This window comes from Cuculus canorus, chromosome W (genome assembly GCF_017976375.1).
Source record: "Cuculus canorus isolate bCucCan1 chromosome W, bCucCan1.pri, whole genome shotgun sequence".
In the NCBI taxonomy this organism is placed as follows: Eukaryota; Metazoa; Chordata; class Aves; order Cuculiformes; family Cuculidae; genus Cuculus; species Cuculus canorus.
Window position 1 is genome coordinate 3764425 of NC_071440.1, and position 16519 is coordinate 3780943.

The window sequence follows — 16519 nt, forward strand, 5'->3', positions numbered from 1 at the left end:
TTGCATTTGTAGTTTAGCAGCTAATTCTCTTGCTCCGGAGATATGATTCTCAAAGATACCAAGTTCCAGTTAAATAACTGTCATGTACTGTGAGCTCTCACCAAGTGACATGAGCTGTGCCACACCTCAGATAGGAGAGTAAACTGACTAGAAACCAGTCATTAATCTTTTCAAAATGAATTGTTAATGCTGAGAATGGCTGAACCCTTGCAAATACCCTTGCCTTACTATGGAGAAGCTCAGACTTGTGTGTATCCCATTACCTGTCCCTCTGTGCTGCTGGGGAGGAGGAGGTAGAGAAATGGGGAGTGAAGTTGAGTGCAAGAAGAAAGGAGGGGTGGGTGGAAGATGTTTTAAGATTTTATTTTGTTTTTCATTACCCTACTCTGATTTGATTGGCAAATAAATGAAATTAATATCCCTGAGTCAAGTCTTTTTTGCCTGTGATGGTAATTGCTGAGTGATCTCTCCCTGTCCTTATCTTGACCCATGAGCATGTAGTCATATTTTTTTCCCCCTGTCCAGTTGAGGAGGGGGAGTAGTAGTGGCTTGGTGGGCACCTGGCATCCAGCCAGTCAACCCATTACACCAATTTTTTCCACCTTGGGGTTTTGTGGCTGTCTGGGTCTATGCAAATAGGTGGTCTTACCTCTGTGGGATGGAGGACGATGCAATAATGGAGGGATGACTAGAGTGTAAAGATGACAACTCTCCATCTGGAGTTCTATCACTTTACAGTTACCAAAGTGAGGTCTTGCTGGTGTATATTTGCTCCTTCCTAGATTATTTGTGTTATTGCCTCTTAACTTTACTTCAGTCAGATACTTACTGTGGCTGTATAACATCAGAGCTGGGTATAGCTCTGCCAACTAAACTGGGGAAGCAGGAACATATACAGGCAGGACTCGGTGCCTTGAGGTTGTTGTGGTTTTTTCCAGCATGGATCTGGGCAGAATGTCCTAAAGCTCAGCTCCTAGAGAGCATGTCTTCAGGCATTAGTGGGCTTCAGTGTTCAGCAGAAAAAAAAAATGGACTAACAGGTCTAACGAGAATATTTATTCTTCAAGGTAAAATATTATGCCTGCATACTGATTGTTATTTGGACTTTTAAAAACTACAGCAAGCATAGCTGACCACCATCTCATCATGTCTACTGAAGCTGAAACTACTACTATCAACAGCCAGCCTGAGCAATGGAGAGAAATGAAAAGCCTACTGAGGAGGTGACCAGACTCGGGACCATCCTGATAGTTGTCAGTCTGAACCTGAACTATCTTCCTCCCCTCCCTCTAGAGAGGGAATGACATGATGGACACATACAAATTCTAGTCCAGAGAAGCTAGAAAACTCATTTAATGAGAATTGTTGTAAATCAGATAATGGATTTTTTCATAGATTAGGTCATTTAGCCTGGAGAAGAGGAGGCTGAGGGGAGACCTTATTACTCTTTAGAACTACCTGAAAGGAGGTTGTGGAGAGGAGGGAGCTGGCCTCTTCTCCAAAGTGACAGAGGACAGGACAAGGGGGAATGGCCTGAAGCTCCGCCAGGGGAGGTTCAGGCTGGATATCAGAAAAAAATTCTTCACGGAAAGAGTCATCGGAAAGAGTCATCGGGCACTGGAACAGATTGCCCAGGGAGGTGGTCGAGTCACCTTCCCTGAAGGTGTTTAAGGAACGAGTTGATGAAGTGCTTAGGGGCATGGTTTAGGGAGCGTTAGGAATGGCTGGACTCAATGATCCAGTGGGTCCTTTCCAACCTGGTGATTCTATGATTCTATGTGAATGTAATTACTTCAAAAAGAGGTACATACCTAGGCACACACCCTGAGTATGTTAAGCATGCAAAGAAGAAAACCAAGCAGTTCTGAGAAGTAGTGGGAACACTGGAAATAGCAAATCTAGCTAAAATACAAAGTGATTAAAGGAATGGGGGTACCAGGAATTGTAGAAATGATAGTGCTGATAGAAAGGTCTAGCACAGGGACTAGGTGATTCTTGCATGCCAAGAAGATATCTGATTATGCCAGAACTAGAGGCTAACATCTGAAAGGCTTACTGAACATCCTATATGGCTGTGGGAAGTCCCACTTTGCTTGATGTTGTTGCTTAGCACTTAAATCTTTTTGGCATTACCTATAAATATTTTAGTCTTATGTGGCAAATGATTGTTCCTCAAGTCCCCAAATATTAAGCATTGGGTTCCACTCTCTGAACTGAGGCCAGATTCTATAAGAACACTGTAACTTTAAAGGAGTAACTGTCTTGCAGTGCATGCACTACTGGAAGAACCGAGGGATACTCAGTTATACTCAAGGGACAGTTTTAATATGTACTAATATGATGTATTTTTTTAATATGAAAAAAGCTCTCAGCCACAACATTTCTCTCTTTAAAAAACAAATAAACAAACAAATACACACCCCCCCCATGACACCACAACACCCCAAAAAAAACCCACAAACCTTTCTCTGTCTCCAGGGCCAGAAAAGACAGATGAATTTCTGTTGACCAGATTCAAAGGTGATGGTGCAAGATACAAAGCTAAACTCATTGGCATTGATGATGTCCCAGAGGCAAGAGGTGACAAAATGAGTCAGGATTCAATGATGAAGCTGAAGGTAAAAGCTTGAATTGGCACGTAAGGAACATCATCTGGGTAGCCCTCAGAAAGCTGTTCAAATGGTCACTATGGCATAACTTAAAATACAGCTTAATGGTAGCATAATAACAGCACCATCCTAGATGGACATTACTTCTAAAGCTGTAACCCTTTGCTCATAGGACAGTGTTTCTCTAACAGTTTAAGAATACTCCTTTAGATCTCTTGTTGGCATTCAGTATGGATGCTAATAGCATGAACTTGATCACAAATAGTGAGCTTGGGTTTTGGGCAGGGAGTGGGTAACTGTGCAATTTAACATAAGAACTCAAAGCACAAGTTGGCATCCTATGGCAATGGTGACAACAAGAGATGTAGATAAGCCAAAGAAGAGACCCTGCAGCAGCAAAGATGATTACTTCTGGAGGGCAGAACTCTCGCATAGCTTCAATCAGACCATGAAAGCTAGTAAGGATGCTGCTATTGCAGCAGTTTTGTGAACTAAGATAGGAAGTTTTAAAGCTCCTAAACATTTACAGGAGAAATACAGTCTAGTTCTGAGTTATCACTTCTAACCTAGTCAGGCACATGTTCCAAGAAGAATGCTGCTCTAATTGTACAGTTGCACAGGAATAACTAGTTTAGCACTAATACAGTCACAGCCATGGGCTCATGAGAAATGTAAGGAAACAAGTTAAAGCTCGATCTAACAGAAGTCTCATCAATACTTTGATATTCATCCTATTCAGGGAATGGCAATGGCAGCACGCTCCCAAGGTCAACACAAACAGAAGATCTGGGTGAACATTTCCTTCTCTGGTATCAAGATAATAGATGAGAAAATGGGGGTAAGATATGACTCATTCTCTTAATGTGATTCTTGAAGCAAGCAAGACACTTGGAAGTTAGGCCAATCTGAACTAGATTCATTAATAACATCATGCCTTCCTTCTGTATATAAGAATTGTCTTGTGGAATGGGTTGTAAAGCTGACGCCTCCTGCCAGAAAAATAGCTACATCCTATTGTGGCTAGTCAAAGCCTGATAAATCCGAGTCTTGAACTGGAGCCTTCTAACAATCTTAATTCTAACTATAGAGAAGAGCAGCTATTACGTTTCTTGCAATTTAAACTAATATTCCCTCTCCCCATTCTAGGTCATAGAGCATGAGCATCCAGTAAACAGAGTCTCCTTTATTGCTCGGGATGTAACAGATAATCGTGCTTTTGGATATATTTGTGGAGGAGAAGGCCAACACCAATTTTTTGCAATAAAAACAGCACAACAGGTATGGATCAGAGGCCTTTTTTCACTTGCTATGAGTAATGCTATTGTGTAAACACAATATCTGATAAGGGTGTAGTGTTTTGCTACTAGCCCTATGAGGTGTAGGAGAACATCAGCACAGATGGATTGGTTCTCCTCCTAGAGAAGGGTAGTAGGAATTGACTGTATCACAAGTGGCTTTTATTTTGTTCAGCTTCTCTATAGTCCAGAATAAAAACACTCAAGTAGCCTTGCTTACTGTGATTAATCTTTCTTAACATGTCCATGTACCACAGAAGTCATTAGTGAGATGAATGAATTCATTATCATGGGCTTTGCTGTACAATGGCCTGTTGCTTTCAGTGAGAATGCTAATTCTTGAGTCAGAAGTTAGAACTGCACTAATCTAGTTCTCACGATGCTTTGACTTGTGCAACAGAGTTTCTGGGGCCAATGAATGGCAGGTCTGGTCCTCCTAGAGTTACTTCTGGGAAGAATTCTAATTTTTCTGTTACAGGTTTTCTGCATGGGGGAAACCCATATGCAGAGTCTGTCTCTATGAAGAGAAGCTGTGAATAAGCAGTACTGGAAACAAGTACTTGGAATTACTGCTGAGTATTATGCAGCTTCCTAAATTACATGAACTTAAGTTGAGTATTTATCATTTATTAGCTTGTCATTATAATGTCTTTATAATAATCATTAAAATTACTTGAAGAGCCAAGGCTTCAAAGCTTGTAATATCCTCATACACATCCATGCCTGCCCTCCTGGACAAATTGGCAGCTTCAGACCCACTACAGGTGAGACTGTGTAGGATTCCTTGCTGGAGCATGTTATTACTTTAGTAATAGCTGTAATACTGTCCTAAGCTTGTTTTATTAGTTTATCAGAGCCTGTGTTATACTGACTTCACTGGAATTGTAAAGTACAAAAGCCTTCTGTGTGTGCTCTGGAGTGGAGTCTATTCTCTGAGCTTTTCACCATAGGATGCTGCTTTCCAGCCTATAAGCTTAGCTAAGCTGTAGAAAGCTTGCTGCTAGTTGTTTAGAACACAAACTTGTCTAGCTGATAAGTAAGGACTTCTGCAGCTCTGGACTGCTGCAGCTGTACTGTTTGTCAAAGGCCATAACTCTTGAAATGTCTCTTCCTGCATTTGCATGTCTAAACTCCTTGATTAGGAGAGGATGATGCTCACATGTAAACATTGAGAGCTGTTCAATAGATTCTCTGCTTGAGCTAAAAGTAGTGCCTGAATGGGAGGACTTGTTCTGCTCTTCGATACTGACACAGATGCTATGTGCCTCAAGCAAAAGATCCAAATCAATGTAGCTGAACCTGCCACCAACTCAGCAACTACTCAAAACATTCTTGTTAATGGGTGTGCAGGGAATGCAGTGCCTTTCTAATTCACTAAAGCTGGTATCTGCTCCACACATTTTAGATAATGATAATCTTATGCTTGCATCACCGATTTACTACTTGCATAGTGTTTAAAATGTAGTACTAGCTATAGAAGCTTTCTTCAGGTACTGTGTTAGAGTTGATAGAAAACAGAGGGATGCAAACTGTTTTTCTCATGAGACTATCAGAGGGTTTGGATACCCTTTGCACTTTTGAGGAAATATGATTAGGACTTGCCATGTATTTATGAAATCTTGTGCTACATGCTTTTAGCAAAAACGGGGTTGTGCCCCATTACCCTTGGATTCTGCATAAGCTCTCTTATGCAGAGATTAGACAGTCATTTTAAACTCTTCCTTTTCCTGTTATCTCAGCCTTAACTGTTGCACCAATTAGGAAAGTTTGGCTTGCTGCTCCCTGGATTTCTACTGAAGCAAGCTGTGAAGTAGTACATGGCCTAAAATCTACATTCTCTTTCAGGCTGAGCCTCTAGTTATTGATCTTAAGGACCTCTTCCAGCTAATATATAATATGAAGAAGGAGGAGGAAGACAAAAAAAAAGGCAAGTAAAATTATAGAAACTGCATTAGTCTGCATAGAAATAAAGCTTGTTTCAGCTTTGGCTTTGTTTTGGGGTCTTGTGAGACTTGACACTGAGGTCTGTCTAGAGCCAGGATCGTTTGAGGCTATTGGTTGGTAGTCGTACCAGCAGTTTGATTAACTCCTAGATCTGATAAGCTCTCCAAAACAAGAGGCTTTGCATATTCTACACGATATTTAGGTACTAAAAGACCTCTCTTTAGAGTCATATAAGCAAGTAAGACTGAGGTAAGTCACTGCAACTTGACGCCACTAGATTAGATATGATGCTGTGATACAGCTAGCTTTGACCTTCTGCTAGCATTATGGAGGAAACATCAGATGCTGAATTACATTGGAAATGGGAGTAAAAGGAGTCTCCAGAACTAATATTAAATAGTGATCGCCCTCATGCTTCCTCTTTCCATTACTTACTTTTTCAAGCCTGAAAGTCCCTTGCTTAAGGCAAGTTTTGATATTCCAATAATCACTGGCACTGTTGTCTATCCATTACTAAATGATAGTGAAGTGCTACCTGCTGATCAAGATGACAAACTGAAACTGGTAAGTTGAACTTTAGAGCTTTATTCTGATGTCATTAAGGAGTTAATAAGTGACTGTCCCCTCATTGTGTGGGAAGTACTCAGTCCCCAGATGTAGGAAATCAGGCAGGGAAGGGAAGAGACCAGCGTGGCTGAGTTGAGACCTGCTGGTCAAACTCAAAAGCAAGAAGGAACTGCACAGGCAGTGCAAGCAGGGACAGGGAACCTGGGAAGAGAATAGGGACGCTGCCCAGTTGTGTAGGGGTAGGGTCAGGAAGAACAAGGCGCAGCTGGAGCTGAACTTGGCAAGACTAACAAGAAAAGCCTCTACAAGTATGTCAGCCAGAAAAGGAAGGTTAAGGAGAACGTCAAAGAAAAGTCAAAGAAAGCTTACCCTGACTGATGAACGCAAATAGGGGCCTTGTATCAACAGACAAGGAGAAGACTGAGGGACTCAACAACGTTTTTGCCTCACTCTTCAGTGATAGCCACTCTCTTCACCCCTCCTGGGTCAATGGACAACAAGATGGGGACCAGGGGGGTAAAGCCCCTCCCACTATAGGGGAGGATCAGGTTCATGACCACCTGAAGAACCTGAACATATATAAGTCTATGGGACCTGATGAGATGCATCCCAGAGTCCTGAGGGAATTGGCAGATGTGGTTGCCAAGCCACTCTCCATGATATTGGAAAAGTCATGGCAATCGTGAGAAGTCCCTGGTGACTGGAAGAGTGGCAACATTGTGCCCATTTTTAAAAAGTGTGGAAAAGATGACCCTGGGAACTACCGCCCTGTCAGCCTCACCTCTGTGCCTGGGAGATCATGGAACAGATCCTCCTAGAAGCTATGCTAAAGCACATGGAGGACAGGGAGATGATTCAAGACAGCCAATATAGCTTCAGCAAGTGCAAGTCCTGCCTGGCCAATCTAGTGGCTTTCTATGATGGGGTAACCACAGCAGTGGACACAGGAAAACCTACAGACGTGATCTATCTGGACTTCTGTAAAGCCTTTGACATTGTCCACCACAACATCCTTCTCTCTAAATTGGAGAGAGATGGATTTGATGGTTGGACTGTTCAGTGGATCAGGAATTAGTTGGATGGTCGTATTCAGAGAGCAGTGGTCAACAGCTTGATATCCAGATGGAGATCCATGACCAGTGTTGTCCCTCAGGGGTCCGTACTGGGACCAGTGGTGTTTAATATCTTCATCAATGACATAGACAGCGAGATTGCGTGCACCCTCAGCAAGTTTGCAGATGACACCAAGCTGAGTGATGCAGTTGCCACAGTGGAAGGACAGGATGTCATCCAGAGGGACCTGGACAAGCTGGTGAAGTGGGCCTGTGTGAACCTCATGAGATTTAACAAGGCCAAATGCAAGGTCCTACACCTGGGTCGGGGCAATCTGCAGTTTCAATATAGGATGGGGGATGATGTGATTGAGAGCAGCCCTGCAGAGAAGGACTTGGGGGTGCTGATTGATGAGAAGGTCAACATGAGCCAGCAATGTGCACTCGCAGCCCTGAAGGACAATTGTACCCTGGGCTGCATCAAAAGAAGTGTGTCCAGCAGGTCGAGGGAGGGGATTCTTCCCCTCTAGTCCTCTCTTGTGAGACTCCACCTGGCGTATTGTGTCCAGTTCTGGAATCCTCAACATAAGAAGGATATGGAGCTGTTGGAACGTGTCCAGAGGAGGGCTACAAAGGTGATCGGAGGGCTGGAACACCTCCCATACGAGGACAGGCTGAGAGAGTTGAAGGTGTTCAGCCTGGAGAAGAGAAGGCTCAGAGGAGATCTTATAGTGACCCTCCAGTATCTGAAGGGGGCCTACAAGAATGCTGGAGAGGTACATTTTACAAAGGCATGGAATGATAGGACAAGGGGGAATGGCTTTAAATTGGAGTGGGGAAGGTTTAGACTAGACATTAGAAAGAAATTCTTCACAATGGGGGTGGTGAGATACTGGCACAGGTTGCCCAGAGAAGTTGTGGATTCCCCATCCCCCCCTGGAGGTGTTCAAGGCCAGGTTGGATGGGGCCTTGGGCAGCCTGATCTAGTGGATCATGTCCCTGCCCATGGCAGGGGGGTTGGAACTGGATGAACTTTAAGGTCCCTTCCAACATAAACTGTTCTATGATTCTATGATTCATTCTATGACTCTATGTGTTTGCAATAGATCTGTGTAATGCTTGATTCTTGCTCTTTGAAGAACTATAACAGATACTGATTCTTTCAATATTTCTGATCTCAAGGGAGTTGACCAGATGGGCTTGTTTGGGGATATGTCAACACCTCCTGATGTGAGCAGTCCCACAGTAAGTAGAATCTAGCTTAGCTGTCTTAGTTCTTACTTTGAGAGCAAACTTTCTCCTAGTAATAGATCTTTGTGGGGTTTTTTTGGGTTTTGGGTTTTTTACTTTGCTAATTCCAGTTTCTGCTTTCACTGAGACATCTGTTTAACTATCATCAGTGTACAAGTGTCTTAGGACTATAATAGTATCTACTTAATAACTAGAGTAGCTAATGTCATCGCTATCCATTGGAGGTCACTTGACACTGCATGACAGAGATAATCTTGTGTTGTTAGATGCCTTTAGAAATATGTACTAGCAGTACATGCCTCTGCTGTCATGAGAGCTATCACAAAAACTGAACTAAAGACCCTTAAAGCTGAAGATCATTTTATGGGCAAGCAAATACTTTAGTGCCTGAGTGACCATTCTAGATGAGTGGCCCTAGTTCAAGATGTGGCCTAACTCCACAAAAGTATGCATTTAGCTTGTCATAGCTCAGTGTGACTCCAAAAATCCTACTATAAACCACCATCATCCATGATACCATTGGTGCTGCAATATGTGTCAGTCCAGCTAGTGACCAACTCTCACCCTTCTACTGCCAGCTTGGTGGAGAGATGGCTCTCTAATCTTATTCCAAAGCTGAAACTGCAACTTGAAGTCACTAAAGCAGTGTGATTTCACAACTTGTCAAAACAAAGGACTAGAATTCAACCAGGGCTTCTTGACTCAAGTGAAAGTTTAGGTACAATTAGTGCTTAATGACTCTTCAGTCTCTAGGCTGTAGAACAAGCATCTGATATTTAACTAAGGGATCTTAAAACAAGTGATTTTAACATTGAGCTTCTGACACCAAATAACTGTGACTTGGCCACAGCTTGTGGTGCTTGCCATTAATGGTTTAGAAGATGAAGCTTTAGTGTAACTTCATTGTGACACTGAATACTTAATAGTATGATATGTTGGATACCAGGATCACTCCTTTTGCATCTATTTTTATAGTACACAGGCTTGTGTACTATGCAGCAAGTAATACATAAACCTAACTTTTTTTTTCTTTCTGAACAAATAGGAAGCTAAAGAGATTCTATTAGTGGATCTAAACTCTGAAACTGAGACCAAACAGACTTTTGTAATAGAGGATCTCTTCTTGAACGGCATCACAACCTCTCTTCCACAACCAAAGCCACAGCCACCCTTCTTGCCTGAGAGTTCTTTCTCTACCCATCTCAGCTTCTTTCCTACACCTAATCCAGACCCTTTCAGTGATGATCCTTTTGAACAGCCAGACCAACCTGCACTGCCTTTACTTGATTCTCTAAAATCTGCTGATCAGAAGGAGGAAAGTCCAAGTACCTTGACACCAGTGGGTAATGGTGCTTCAAATGTTGCTGTTGACTGCTTTGGTAAACAATTTGACCCAATTTCTAATAGAAATGGCAAACAAGAATCACTAACAAGCCAGTGGCCATTTGAGAGTAAGTTGCCTGCAGCAAAAACTCCAAATGGGATACCAGAGAGAGAACAGAATGACTTTCTTAAAGCCCCATCAAACCTGTTTGTGGAAGGTCCTTCCAGAGGAGTATCTCTACAGAATGGAGTAAAGCTGGATTCTGAAAGCAATATCCAGCTCATGTCACATGAGTCTATAACAATTAGCCCACCACCACAAAGTACCAAGCCAGGAAGAGGAAGGAGAACAATGTCAAGGTGAACAATGTTCAAGTAATTAATGGTGACATGCATGCTGTTACTTAAAGAAGATGGGTGAAGGAAGCTTTTCTTTCTTCATATTTTATAACTGGCTAAACAGCCTCACAGTACATCTCCTTTCACATGTCATGCTTACTCTAACCTCTCTGCAGCTATGGTACATTCTAACATTCATGAATGCTTCCTAGTAGCTATGATCACTAAATTATACGCTTGCTTCCTTAATGCTGCCATACTTCTGTGAAGATGTGGTAAGTATACTGCTATGTATATTGATATAATGTCAGACCTGTTATAGTTGTATGCCCATCATCCTGTGGTCTCATAACAATGAGGTACTTATACTAGCTTACAGAAACCTATGTAGTTTTGCAGTACCTGCCTACTGAGAGCAATCTCAATGACATGCCTGATTAGACATAGGATAGCTCTGGGTCAGTTGCACTTGTCTTGCATTGAAATGATGCAAAACTCAATTGCTGACCTTGCCACAACTGTAGAGATCACTGCAAACTGAGCAGGAATGTTGGGGGGGGGAGGGGGGAAGCTCATTATGCTAGCAAATAATTCAGTCACTTTAAGTCTTATTCATCTGCTGTTGACTTGCAAATACTGTATATTATGCTTACTTAATGCCGTGCATCTCAGTAGGTGTGAACAAAATGGTGAGGTTTGAAACTCTTATACTTGGTCTCTAAAGGATACATCAGAGTTCTCTACTGTAGCTGAAATAAAAGCTTGTAGCTCTGAACTAGTGGATCTCAATGAAGCTAGTATGTGTTCTGCCATGCTGTCTCACAACAGCTTTTTTCTTTCTAGACTGCATCAAATGATTTATTTAGCTCAGACTTGCTTGTGCCAACTGCAGAGAGCCTCAGTTTGACCTCAGTGGCACAGACAGGACCTGTGCCAACTAATCCACTGGATCTCTTCAAAACAAGTCCTACCACAGCGCCTCCATTGGCTGGTCTAGGTTAGTTCACAAAGTGAAGCTCAACTCTTGCTCCAGTCCAAGATATCTGTCAACACTGACATGGGTTCTAGTTGTCCTCTACTTCATGTGCAGTGCCCTGCCCTTTAATTCATGTGCTGTCTGTCCTAAAATGTTAAATTCTGTGAATAGAGCCCTAAACTTGCATCCTTAACTGGAACAAGGCTTTTTGCTTAAACTTTGACAGCAACTTGCTGCTTCAGGTACACAAGGTTCAAACATGCCAAACAGAACTTGGGAGGCCAGGGTAGCACTGCTGCAGAGTCTTAGTTACTTCTGTATAAATTATTACTATATGGTAAATACATAGTCCCAGCATAGAAGTGATAGAACAGGGATAGGAACGTACATCTATCAACCTCAATTCTGTTCTTCCAGGACCAAAATGGAGCCAAGTAAGGAAAAAATGTTAACCCCCGCCCTCCAATGACTTGATTTTAATTGTTGATTGACAGTCTTTTGCAAACAGCATATGAAAAATGTTTTGCCAGCATCCTTGGTGGAATGGATACACTCCTCCTTGAGGTCTTCAGATCACTAATGTGCTGTGTAACAACAATCTCCCCCTAGGTGGCTTGCCAGTAACTTCATCACCATGGAGTGCACAGACATCTGCCTTCACTTTGACTGCATCAATCTTTCCTGTTCAGCCTACAGGATTTACTCAACCACTTGCCTTTGGTACTCAAGCAGTGTCAAGCTGGAGCCAGTCTGCATCCTTTGGTCCAGCAACCTCTCAGACCTCTGGTCTCTGGGCACAGCCAGCACAAGTTCCATCTACTTCATGGGCACAGCCATCCAGTGCTGTAAATCCCTTCCAGAGCAGTGTGTTCTCATCTTCAACACTACCTGTTCAGACCTCATCTGTACTGCCCTCTGTGTCAACAACAGCTAGCCCACCTCAGCCACCATCTAGAACTGCACTCCAGAAGGAGCTATCCAAGAGAGAGTGGGATGCTTTTGTTGCTCTGGATCCACTTGGTGATAGAGATATGAAGGATGTCAAGGAAATGTTCAAAGACTTCCAGATGACAAAGCCACCTGCAGTGCCAGCAAGGAGAGGAGAGCAGCAAAGCTTTTCAGGTGCTTCTGGATCTTTCAGCAATTATTTTACTACTAAAGTAGGCATTCCTCAAGATAGCTTGCTAACTTCCATGTCATCATGATCTGTACTGTCTGCCAAAATGACTGAAAACTTTTCTGCTTGGAAGCTGCTCAGGCTGTGGGATGACTGATGGCTCTTCTTTTCTGATAGAACTAAAAAATGGATTTAATGGTTACTGAAACAGAGTTGAAGGACTATCTCCTCTAATAATGTTAAAGAATTGACCAATGTCAGTGGCCAAATGCTGATACTTAGTGCATATACTACTTGACTAGACTGAGGTAAACTGGATCTGCACAGTGTTAGTTAGATGTCCCATCTAGCTTGAGTGTACTGAGGGACAAGCAGGAGGTAAAACTGAAGCAACTTTTGCGGTGGTTCTTGTGCACCTAATTAGACGAGCTTTTGTGTTGCTATACAGAGTCAAGTATTCGTTAAAGCTCTTTAGCGATATAGCAGTATGTTTCTCTTTTCCCTAGATCCACTAAAGCCTGTTTCCCGAAAAACTGTGCTGCCAGATGATGGCCTGTTTGAAAGTCAAGCTAAAACAGACCTCTTCAGTGCATCATCTGTAAGTAGTGAAAAAAAAACAAACAAAACCCAAACACCACCACTCACTCCCCCTTGGGGAGTCTGTAACCAGTTCCCCAAGCTAAAAGTCCTACCATGAATTTCTTTAGCTCTGTATTGGGAGCTTCTACAAAAGACCGTAAAATAATGTAGCTGCAGAAGTCTTCCACATTGACTGTGCTTACCCCTCTGTAGAGTAGACTGAGTGTGGACTGTGCAGCTCTCTAGATGAATAAATGTGAGGTTCCCATGTTCAGTATTCCCTGGGGGAGTAAGTGGCTTTGCCACATCACTCCATTTGGAACACAGCACTTGATGTCCTTGGTGGAAACTCTGGATCAGTTCTGGAATGCTGACTTAAGACATCTAGCATTTGGCTAAAACAGATCTCATCATGACTATACTGGCTCAGGTCCAAATGAGTGTCCATTATGGACATTCGGCTTTTCTGAAAGATACCTTGCCTCAGACTAGGATAACTGCTAAAATGGATTTAGAGCTCTTTTCTCTTGTAAAAGCTGTACAGTTAATGTGTATTTAGCAGGCACTCTGCAGGATTTTCTTTCCAGAAGGTGTTTGGAACAGGAATTATCTGATACAAACATGCAGAATAAATCTGATGAAACCTGGGAATTCACTAACAAGCATGTGATGTCTCTTTCTTAGAAGGAATCTCAGAAACCACCTTGTGGTCCTTTTGGTGAACCTTTTGGCAACCCATTTGCATAGATCAGGTAATTGTTCCACTAATAAGGCAATTTACTTCATTCTCTAAAATTTATTTGGAAAACCTTTGGCAAAGAGCTGGCTGAACTTTAATGCTCCTCTGAAGTATGGCAAACAGTCCCTTAGAACACTTCTGCTAGAGTACCTCTATTCAGACTTGTATAGCTGCATTCTGACTAAGACTTAGCTGGCTTCACTTTATTGGAAATAAAGATTTTATTCTTCCATGGACTTAAATCTCAAGGCCACAATAGATCTAGATTTCCCTTCCTTGAGGAAAGTTAATAAGTAAACATACTGAAAAACTCAGAGGGCCTGACTAAAATCTTTCAGCTATCTCTTTAGGAGAGTTTTAGCACACAGCATCCTATACAGCTTTCTGAAATTTAATCCCCTAAATATTGCAGGTTTCTACTCTGGGTGAATTACAGTAAAACCAGAATAAGGGCTTTTGTCACTAGAAACTAATGTAACTCGAACTTTTTTACAACTGACTAGAGAACATGAACTGTCAAGTTAGCAAATCTATTCTCCTGCCACATCTCTAAGTCTTCCCCTGAAATACTGTCTAGCTTCTAACAGAAGTGTTACTACTTATTGCTTCAGTTTTTGTTCTCTTAGTGGCTCTAAGCTAGTTTAAGTGATAAAACTATAACTTATAGCCATCCAAACCTTAAGTCCTTTTCATCATGCTAGGCATAACCAGAAAAGGACAAATGGACCTCCTCTCAACATGACTTTTCTACTTGTTTCATTTTGCTGTCTGCTGCTCTTGCTGCCATTCCATGATGTATGTAATCTAAAACATGTCCAGGTGGATTGAAACAAGAACCCTCAAAGAACATGCTGTGAAGTTCATAATTCAGGGCAAAGCAAATGGGAAGTTGGACTCATGCTGAAGATCCAAATTCAAATTTGTGGATGTTAATTTTACTTTAGTTCTTTGTAGTCTTCCACAGAAGAGTTTAGCAACATTAAGTCGTATGTCTCATAAATATGGTCACCACAGTTCCTCTTTCTGTAACACACTCAGTTCCTATATTTTAGGACAGCATGTACCTGGTGAAGAAATGCTGCCTTCACATAAGGGAATTGAATTAGTAGCTAAAACTCCACCTTAAACAACTAGGTCAGTTGCATGTTATCACAACAGCAGCCAGTTGTAAAGTTAAGTGGACACTACTCCTAGTTGGTCACTGGACCATATGAGCTACAAAGATGTAAACTGTAGGGGGGGGAGAATCCAGTATTTGTCCATTTAACTAATGGTAAAAGTAGCACTCTGACATAAATGTGTAATAAAGGGACTAACTGTGGGGTCTGTAACAGAACTGCTGGGGTCCTGAGTACTAGAGGTCTGCACTGTAGGGTAAGATAAGCTGGAACACCTCTTGCAGAACACTGAGGTAGTCTATTAAAGTGGCTTGGCAGACAAATGGAACAAGCAGATAGGCTTCTAGCATGCTTATATCAGTGAATGTCCCTGATGTTGCTCAGTTTGAGTCGTGGTGTAGTGTAATGTGGCATGTTTCCAGTATGTTAGACAACAGAAAGACAGTAATGGCTTTATTCTATGCCTAGGTTGTGGTGATTAAGGGGCAAGGACTTAATTTGAGGTGCAAACGAAATCGTTTATTGAGTGAAAGTACAGAGCTTTTATACCCTCATCTAGCTCGTTAGCAGCTACCCCAGTAAAATTCCACTATATGACTTCATAAAGACAAAAACTGCAGCTAGAGATGTACACCTTATCTCCTTGCTATGTTTTCTGCTTCTTCACTTCTCACACACTTCACCAGCATCCCACTTGTACAGCTTAATGATTCAAGGACTTTAGGCTAGCTAGCAAGCTTCAGACCAATGGCCATTTGGTCTGTGCTCACTGTTGACATTATAGGCATACCAGCAAGCGGCCACCTGCGCCAGCATATGTGCAATAGTGGAGTCTTTAAGTCTGTACATTTTAGGGACAAAGCCTTCTCTCATCAAATTCAAACCCAAACATGCTTTCTCCCATACTAGATTCTTTGTGAACAGATGTACCACATATGTGCCATTAATGTGAGGTAGTTCTCAGTCTTTTGAAAACAGTGCCTTTTCTAAAAAACTTATTTGATAATGGATCTCTAAATCAGTTGGGTATAACTGACTGTACCAGCTACATTCTTGGATAGCGATGATGGCTGATATGTCAGAGGTTTTTCTGTTAATGCTAAGTATAAACTTGAAATAGTATTGTTAAATCAAATGCCTAAGCAGTTGCTGAACTGGAGAGCTAAGAAAGTCAACTTGAAAACAGCCTTAGTATCAAATTCAGCCAGTCATGTAATTAGTCTTGTATATAAATTTCTCTTGCTCTTTCTGTAATACAGAAGAAAAAGCGATGAATTTAAGTATTCTTCTTGCATCAGGCTTGTTCAACATGAACTGCCCTGCAGCAAAATATACAGTCTCCAGCTGTCTTTGTAAAATGTCACTAGAGGCTCACTCCATCAACTGCTTAACCTGAGTTTCCTACTACTAAAGATGCTTTCTTGCTCTCTTCTGCAGGACCATGGAAGCTGGATGTTGCATTTAGAACTTTCATTCATTCATTCAACTTGTCTATTCCAATTCTGCAAGAGGTCTAAAGTGATGGTAGGAAAACTAAATTAGAATAGGGAACACATTTAACTGGTGTTCAAAACAAATTTTACAATTCCATTCATGCAGATGGCTAACAA

General features: G+C 41.9%; 1 protein-coding gene across 1 annotated transcript; it reads left to right on the top strand.

Moving 5' to 3' along the window:
- The first annotated feature begins 1146 nt into the window (after positions 1 to 1146).
- Positions 1147 to 13799, top strand: LOC128850189 (disabled homolog 2-like). The gene is made up of 14 exons (XM_054053177.1): positions 1147 to 1193; positions 2435 to 2618; positions 3349 to 3447; positions 3756 to 3887; positions 5750 to 5835; positions 5998 to 6021; positions 6364 to 6412; positions 8650 to 8712; positions 9764 to 10401; positions 11056 to 11074; positions 11224 to 11377; positions 11966 to 12478; positions 12980 to 13071; positions 13737 to 13799. Exons 1-14 carry the CDS (start codon positions 1147 to 1149, stop codon positions 13797 to 13799), a joined length of 2163 nt encoding a protein of 720 aa, XP_053909152.1.
- The last annotated feature ends 2720 nt before the right edge of the window (positions 13800 to 16519 follow it).

Coding starts and splice junctions, on each gene's coding strand:
- LOC128850189 (XM_054053177.1), top strand. CDS start 1,147: ATGTCTACTGAAGCTGAAACTACTACTATCAACAGCCAGCCTGAGCA. Junction 6,413..8,649: donor AAGATGACAAACTGAAACTG/GTAAGTTGAACT, acceptor TCTGATCTCAAG/GGAGTTGACCAGATGGGCTT. Junction 13,072..13,736: donor ACCTCTTCAGTGCATCATCT/GTAAGTAGTGAA, acceptor TCTCTTTCTTAG/AAGGAATCTCAGAAACCACC.